The 8,977-nt window shown below is 42.9% G+C and overlaps 1 protein-coding gene across 1 annotated transcript in view; it reads left to right on the forward strand.

Annotated features, from left to right (window-relative positions):
* The window catches only part of VAT1 (vesicle amine transport 1), a 32,024-nt gene extending 26,965 nt beyond the window's left edge, over positions 1-5,059 (forward strand). The window contains exons 5-6 of the mRNA XM_089532139.1: positions 2,041-2,282; positions 3,671-5,059. Coding sequence (XP_089388265.1) covers positions 2,041-2,282; positions 3,671-3,775 — 347 coding nt within the window. The 3' untranslated portion in view covers positions 3,776-5,059. The remainder of the gene's footprint in view (positions 1-2,040; positions 2,283-3,670) is intronic.
* Positions 5,060-8,977: the final 3,918 nt, after the last annotated feature.

Genomic DNA, 8,977 nt, shown 5'->3' on the forward strand with positions numbered 1-8,977 from the left:
CCTGGGAACCGCATGGTTTGGCTTCTGCGGTTCCCGGACGCAGCAACCAGCAGCGGCACGAGACCGCCCCTTTTGGGCGGTCTGTAACACGCCTATGTATGTATTGTTTTGTGACTTCAAGTCGTTTCAGACTTATGGTGATCCTAAGGTGAGCCTATCACAGGGTTTTCTGGAGCTAGGAATATGTGACCCACCCAAGGTCACCCAATGGGTTTCCATAGCCAAACGGGGAACTGAACCCTGATTTCCAGAGTCATAGTCCAGTGCTCAAACCAATGCACAATTCAGGGTCGCTTTTTCCCCCAAACTCGGACAGAAGCAGCTTGCAAATTGTAGTAAGTGCAATACCGTTAAAACTTAGAAGAAAGCAACACTAAAATTGACATTGGAAACAGTAAAGCATATACAGTTGGCTCATCCTTACCAATATGGCCCCACCCCATTCTCCTCCATAGTGGCACATTCACGTTGGCCCTTCGTATCTACAGGGTTTCCCGTAGATGGCAAACGTTCATGTGTCACATCAACATGGTCACACACACATGTCACACCGCCATTGAAGAGAACAGGACTTGAGGTCCCACAACATTTGCCGTCTACGGGAAACCCTGTAGATACGAAGGGCCAACTGTAATCAAAATGTTAAAAAGTAATTAAAATAGTACTATTAAAACAGCACTGCATACACTTAAATGTTATTTCTTTACAAACCTTTGGTTCTCAAAAGTCCGTTGGGATAAAAAAAGTCTTTTCCTGTTGAGAGAGCTATCCTAGCATCCATGGGATGGGTTTGATTGGAGATGGGGGAGTGGTAGCCTGGTTTGCCTAGAAGGTATCAGATTCAGGAAGGCTGCTCTGGAATCTGAGAATTAATAAATTTCTAAGAATATATATGGCAAAGATAGGAAACTGGTAGGTAGCTCTAATAGGTTTGGAGGCCAGTTTTCTGTTCTTAGACCTTCATGGGGGCCACACAGACTCTTTACAACATGTCAAGAAAAAAGAGGAAAAAATAAGAGAAAAGGCAAAGAAAAAAACTGCAAAACAATTAAAAAGAATGCAGAAAGCAGAAGTTGTTGGAAGTCTGCTTCTGGTTTTGAAAATTAGGCATCTTTTGATGTTAAACAGGCCACCAACAACCTATTGAAAATATGAATTCCTGGAGGCTTCCAGAAGAGACAATTCACTCTTATAGAAGCCCTGGTGACTGCAGTGGTTAAATGCCAGTACTGTGGCCACTCACTCACAAACCACAAGGTTGTGAGTTCAATCCCAGTCAGGGGCTCAGGATCAACTCAGTTTGGCATCCTTCCGAGGTCATTAAAAATGAGTACCCAGCATGTTGGTGGCAATTAGCTTACAGTTTTAGACCACTTAGAGACTGCTTAGTGTGGTATGAAGCAGTATATAAATGAAGCTGCTATGCTCTTATTTTTGAACAGGAAAAGTATGATTTGGGAAATTGGAGAGGTCAAAGGTCACAAAACAGCCTTGGGGAATCTCATACAGGCCTAGGATCATATGTTCCCCACCTGGATAGATGTGGCTTTGCAGATCAGACTAAAGCACCATCTTTCTATGGCCAGCCCTTGTTTCTGTGAAGCAGACAGGATGGTGGATTCTGGTCACAGTGATATGAAAACATCACCAGGACTTATTCCCATAGCAAGGGCTCTGAACTTAAAAGAGCTGAGCCATTTTTTTTAAACTGACCTTAAACTGCAGTACATTAAGAATCCCCAAAACTAGTTTGGCTGAGAAGCAACAATCAATGTAGGGAAGTAACAAGATTGTCACCTTGAGGGGTGGCCTTGATGCTGGGTTTTGTAGAACTGTGGTTCTCAACCTTTAACCCTTAAGTGTTATGGACTTCAAATTACAGAAGCCCCAGCTAGTATGACCAGTGGTGAAAGATTATTGGGAGATGGAGTCCAGAACACCTGGAAGGGTGAAAGTTAAGACTTGCTGTTGGACAGCATCTAGCGTGGCACCATTGCACTTACTGATGAATGTTAACCTGGATATACTTAACCTTTGCAGGTGTAGCCAACTTGTTAACAGGGCAAAGGAAGAACCTGATGGCCATGGCAAAGACCTGGTGGAACCAGTTTAGTATCAATGCATTGCAGCTGCTTCATTCTAACAAAGCTGTTTGTGGCTACCACCTGGGCTACCTGGATGATGAGGTGGAACTTCTAAATGGTGTGGTCACCAAGCTCATTGACCTCTACAATCAAGGCAAAATCAAGCCAAAAGTGGACTCTGTTTGGTCTTTTGAGCAGGTGAGAGTATGTGGCAGAGCAGCAAGCTCTCCTTATGTCTCATGGACCCCATTGTAAACTTAATTATTTTAAAGGTAGAATGTCCTCCACAAGAGTCTGTTGCCATGTAGCCTTCCTCTCTAGCACCCCTCTTTTCAGAAAAACAAACACTGTGCACACAGTTTATGGCATTAGAAGGGGGCTAATGCCAGAGGAATATGCTACGCTCCTTCAGGGGTGTGTGGTGAATGTCAGAAGCAGAGACATCCATTATCATATTAAATGCAAGCCGCGACTTCTGTATACTCTTAATGTTGTTCCGAATGACAGCATTAAGGGGCCAGTCTGGATTGTTAAAGAAATTAAAAAAAATAGATGAGGAGGAGTAAGAAGTCTTTCTCTCGCTGACTTGGCATTTTGTTATCCCATGATGCTGATGGGAGAAAAGAAAGTGAGTGAGTAAATGGATGAGTCAAACAGTCACTTCCCTCTTGCATTAGCTGTTCTTTTTGAGTGAGAAGGAAGGAACAGAGAAACGGCAGCACTCCATGTAAGCTCCCAAGTCAATCTCCTTGATCAGTTCATTGCCCTGGCATTGAAATAGAGTCCTGCACTGAATTCTGCTTTTTCAGAGTACCTCCATTGTTCTCTCATTGTATCTTTCAAGGATTGAGCTGAGACTGCAAAAATGTTACATTAGCCAAGCAGGAGAGCACAGTTGTGGGAATCCTGCTATGCTTTGATGGTTCTATAGATTTTCCCTTTCGGTGCCACATTGTGAGATGCATCCAGACTGCTTTTGATCTCTGCTTTTGGAATTTCTCAGTTTTGGGGAGAGAGGGAGAAAGAGAACAAGACTGAGAGAAGTAGAAATAAGATTCTCATGAGACTACATGTCATGTCACACTACACAAAAACTGCCATGGCTGTACCCTATGGAATCCTGGGATATATAGTTTGGGGAGGTATTAGAGCTCTCTAAACACTCTTTCATAGAACGGAACCATGACAGTTAAGGTGGAATAATAAAACTAACTGGAAAATGAAAGGCCTCCACATTGTCTTTGCCTCTGTTCTGTACACTGTAGTTCAGAGTTCTATTGGAGTCCTTTATGGATTTTATTTAGACTCATAACATGGCTGTTTTATTTTTAGTTGTTATAGATACTTCCATTTACCAGCTAATAGTAGTAAAGAGGAGATGGCTTTTCTCCATCATGCTGGGCATTTGTCTGACCAGTGCTAAATATGGAAATACTGAACTAGATGGGACTTTGGCCTTCTCCCAAATCTTGATAGAGGTCCCTGGCAGTGGAGAGGACCAAAGGGGGGAAAGAAGTGCCTGTGAAAAGAGTTAGACCTTACTGTTCAGCAATATAACAAATCTCCTCTCCCTTCTCTTTTTGAAGGTTGTGGATGCTATGAAGCAGATGCAGGAGAAGAAGAATGTTGGGAAAGTTGTTCTGGTTCCTGAAGCACCACCGAAAGATGAAAACAAGAAAGCAGAGAACTAAAGCCAAGGGGCATGGGTGGATTGTCTGACCTCAGGTCCTCATGTTGGTTTTTGTTGGGTCGGGTTGTTGTTTTTTTTCTTAGCTCTCCCTCCTTCCACCCCATCTGATCTTTTTGAAGGAAGTAGGAATGGACAGATTTCACACTGCTGTTAGTGGAACAAGTGGCATAAAGATGGAAGAGACCAATGTCTTGCATTGTGGCCAGTTAGTTAAAGATGGGGCAAACCTCTTGATTTTCACAAATTGTTCTGTAAGTGGGGCTCAAAATGATTGCGCCATCTTTGTAAACTAATTGGCTGGCCTAGCTTTTATTTTTAAGGTATCCCACTGATGCTGCACCTCTACTTTTGTGGGATCAACACTTTGGTCTCTTAAAGGAACAAAAAAGCATCATATGAAGGGTAGGGTGCCTGAGGTAGGTGCCTCTATTGCAGTCTCCTCTGTTTTTTCTAGATTCTTCTCTTTCCGCTATCACCCACCCACGACTCCACAAAATTTTCACCTGAATCATTTTACCTCTAGGACCTCTTCTCTTCCCCCATCTCCCTCCCACCCCCAGGCTGCCTCTGAATACTCGGTGACTAATAACTTTTGAGCATGTAAAACTCCCATTGTTACAGCAACTACTGACTGTTTCCATGGAAATGAAGCTTCAAATCTACCACTTCCAATGGACATGTTTAATAAGCAGAACACACCAGACCCTTTATTGTTTTGTTTTGTTTTTTGGCAGCTTGGCTGTTGCACAAAAAAATTGGGGTATGGGGGAGGGGTGGAAGACAACTTGTGCCTCTATGACAGAGCCCTAGACACTGCCACTGCCTTCTCTCCAATGTGCAAGTGTCACTCTACTGGAGCTCAGACAAGTTTCTTTCCATTTTGCTCTACAACTCATAGAATTCCCTGGCCACTATGTCCAAAAAAGGGAACTTGTCCAAGCACTGCATGATTCTATGTAGGCAAACCTCACACACCAAAATACTTTTAAATCCATCGATTTGCCATGTTCAGGGTCAAGACTTGATTTTCCCCCAGATGAAATTGATTGTGCAGACAGCGTACTTAACAGTGCCAAGCAGCTGACTAGCCTGTAATCTCAGATCTGCTATCGCTTGCAAAACAAATCAACTCTTCGGTCATGGTAATATCATATGACTTAGCAAGGGGTCGGTTTAGTGTTTTAATATGGAAACAATAGTACATTCTCTGACATTTAAGAAACGAACAATGCTTTGATCACAGCAGGCTGGATGAAGACAGACTAAACTATCACCTCTTACCATTCTGATGCTTGTTTTGATTTGAAACCAAAAGTATCCAGATAGTGCATACACTCCAGTCTTGTCCAACATAGCATCCAAAATTAACACAGTTCATGATTCATTATTGCATTGTTTTGGGCGGGGATGGTGGTGATGACATGAAGAATTTTGTGCGAGGAGCGGGGACAGAAGGCAGAAACTATGATCTCTTCCTTACATCTTGACTTAGAAAATGGTCCATCTAAGAATGGATGCTGACTGGCCTTGCTGCAGCCATCCAACTCTGTGTAAACTGCTCTGCTGAAACAGCTTCTGTTTAATTCAGGGTGTAGGTTCTGGTCTCTTCCTTGGAAAAACAGGCTTTGTTTTTTCCTGTCTTCTGGCCCTCTTCCATTTCAATAACTCTTTTCAATCTTCTTTGGCCCACCACAGAGCATCACTTTTCTGCAGTTGTGCCCAGTTTTGAATGTCCTGCTTTTTCTCATAGCTGGATCTTCTTGCTCCATGGTATTGCCTTCCATATTCTGGTTAACAGTAGGTGCAAGCCAAGGGATGAAGGACCTGCTCACTTCCCCAGCCCTCTTCCTTGATGTTCACAGGTTGGCCAAGGCGTGAAGCCTGATGCCAGCAATCTGTCTTTTCCAGGAACAGCATATTAGTAACCCTGACATTTAAGCCTTTGCATGTATTGTGCTCCTTTTTCCTGAGGGACATGTGGTCAAAGTGTTCCCTTTAGCTGGTAAAGAAATATATGCAAGTGAGAAGGCCAACTGTGGGCCTTGTTTGGTCCATGATTGCCCATAATTATTATAAGTATCTTGATGCTAAAGGCTTCATAATTTTGAAGTCTGATCAAATGCATCTGTTATCCCTTCCTTTCCAAACATCCATCTGTTGAAATAGTTGTTAGTCTAGGTGTTTTAAGGCAAAAGGTTTCAGTATGGACCCTCTGGGCTTCCTCATAGGTGCATTTCCCCACTGCCCCGCCCCCCCCCCCCCCCCCCAGTTTGTGTAAGTTGAAAACAAATTACCTGGCTTGCAAGCAACCCACATCATTTTCCTTCCCCAGAATGCCCATGGGCACCATGTGTGCTCCCTGTGGCATGTTGCTTAACAGCAGCCAGGCCACCTGCTAACCTAGAAACTCATCTTTTAGCTGTATCAGTTTCTTTTTCTCAGATGTTTTTGCACAGGCTGCTTCCACAATGTCATCCACCCACCCCTATTGACAACCATTTTGGCGAGGCTTTTAATAAAAATTCCAAATAGGTCCACCTGCCCAATAAGGCGTTGTCTTGGTTATCTACATATATAACAAACAGATTTACTAGCAATTTCAGTAAATAACATAAACAAATAAGCATTTTACATAGTCAGCATGGAGACATTTTGGATCTGATAACTAAAAATCCAAAAGATCATTCTGAGTAAAAGGTAGGAAGAACCCTTCTTGCAGTGCCTCATTTCTTTTAACACAGAATTACAACATTCTTTATAGCTTGAAGCAGTGGTATTTGGGAGTCCATCTTTTCTTGCAGCTTGAACAAAGTCACGCAGCACTGCTTAGTTATCCCTTACATCTTTAAAGCTATCCTCTTCATAGCCTCTTAATGACATTATGGGTTCCAGATTAATTCATATGATGCTGGAGCTAGAAAGAGTTAACAGGTCACCTGCTCCAAGCGAGTATGGCTCAGTGGTAAAGCAGATGAGCCTGCTTTCATTCCATGCTAGCTAGTTATTTGGCAGGTAGAAGAGCAGGACAAGATTTCAGCTTAGGAAGTGCCACAGGTGCTCAGTGGTCTAACTCAGAACAAAGCAGCTTCACATGTCATACATTAGGGTGAGCTGGTGACCAGCTATTCATCCACAGATAGCGTCAAGCAATCCTCGCCAGTATAAGCCACAACTCTAGAGCTGATATACTGAATACCCAAGTCATAAGGCTGTCACCCCATGCTTCAAACATACCACTTTCTTCCAGAGCTTGGAAAACTTCCCTTGTTTGTATTGCAAGTTCCAGAATTTTGCTGGCTCATGTGATCATTGGATATGTAGGCTGAAGGATTCACGAATTGTAGTAATAAACAAAGAGGAATTTTGTAAGCTCTGCTTACAGGTTTTTTTTTTTGGGGGGGGGGGGAATCATAATAGGCTCTGACTATTTTGTCCCTCATTTCTCACCATCTGTTCCAGTTGGGTTACGCTTTGTGGCATACTCAAGGCTGCTTTTGCCAAGGGCCAGAACTAACTTGCCATCTTCAAAGTTCTTGGGCCTGTCCAAGCATGCAAACCCAGTATGATTGACTTACAAGATAAGCAAGCTGGAGTTCACAACTCTGCTTGTGTGAAGCACAACAGGGGTGGGGGGAAATCTTTCAGATGTGTGTCTTAATCTAGAATTCCAACCTCATTCGAAGGGGGGTGAGTTGAGAAGGAAGTGATGCAGACCTTCACTTTTATTGCCTTCCTTCCTTACTGCTGCCTGGTGCCTTATTCCGGATGGCATTTCAGAACTCGTAACCTCATCCTTTTAATACTGCAAGGAACAGCCTTGCTTTTAAAAGAACTCCTATGCTGCAGTTACTCCTGGTTTTACCAGTGCCTTGTTCCAGGCAGTGAGTAAGTACTAACCCCAGAAGCTTTTGCCAAATCTGGCTTCTTTAATAGAGTGCACCTGCCCCCAAACAACTGGTGTGAAATATGGTATCTATATGATTGTATTTTAGACCAGCAGCCACCAGCAGCAAGGTGGCCTGCATAATGTGATGACCGCCTGCACATGTGCATGCATCTCTAGGCCACATGCTGAGAATATGAGCTTTCCCAGAATCCTTCACCAGGGGAGCCACTGCACATTTATCATAATTGTACTAAGAAAGCCCTTTTTATCTCCCATGCACTGATTCTATGAGAATGTGCTATAGAAACTACATTTTAAATCTGAATCAATGTACCACTTTCAGATTGTGAGCATACTTTCAGTATTCTGTTCCTAGGATCACTTGTGACACTAATATCATCCCTTCCAGAATATACCACTCTTTTGGGGGAAAGATTATTACTGTGCTCATAAGTTGTTTGTGGATTTCCCATAAATAGCTGCTGTGAATGGAATACTGGGGCTCTTTCAGACTATCTGTTTACAATATTTTTATTTCACTTTAACTGCCATGGCATCATCCTATGGAATACAGGGGTTTGTAGTCTGGAGAGAGATAGAGACCACTGGTTGAGACTCCAAAATGCCCTTCCCTCAATAGCAAATCCCAGCTTTCTATAGGACTAAAACATGGCTGTTAAAAGTGAAATCATAGGGCTATAACTGTGTAGTGTGACAGGGTCTCTGGATGAGACAAGCATTTGGTGTGAACTAGCAGGCTTCTTACATTCTTTAGAGATGGGGCAAATACCTTTTCACCTATGTATAAATGCATTGTGGGGGGCGGGGGGCGAGACAGAAAATTCTTAGCAGATAGCAGCAGCAAGCAATGCCATTCCCTTCCTGCAAAATGTTTGTACTGTTTTCCTCCCCTCATGCTGGAGTCTTGCTGGTTTTGAATCATTCCTCCCAAACAAGAAAAAGGTCTTTTCCCTTTGTGCTAGAGGTTTAAAACTGACTTGTCTTACTGCTACTCGGTAGCTGAAATCCTTTTATACAGGAGACATCAAATTTAAAGCACTATAACTTTGCTCTTTGTTGCCTTGCTGATTAATACTGTAGTCTTGAATTTTATAGTAGCCCCTTTCTTTTGTGGTTTGACTGTGTGTGTGTCTCTGTGTGTGTATGAGACCACTGTTTTATGGGCCATGAGTATTACATGAGACCCTTGATCCCTTTTTTTTATAAATGGTCTTAACTTGTTAAAACTGCATGTGCTTGACTTCAAGGACCAAAGCAGGGGGGGAAAATTAAATGCCACCTGCCACCTACAGTTTC

Source organism: Sceloporus occidentalis, unplaced genomic scaffold, assembly GCF_023333645.1.
Source record: "Sceloporus occidentalis isolate IW3139 unplaced genomic scaffold, rSceOcc1.0.p SCAF_7, whole genome shotgun sequence".
In the NCBI taxonomy this organism is placed as follows: domain Eukaryota; kingdom Metazoa; phylum Chordata; class Lepidosauria; order Squamata; family Phrynosomatidae; genus Sceloporus; species Sceloporus occidentalis.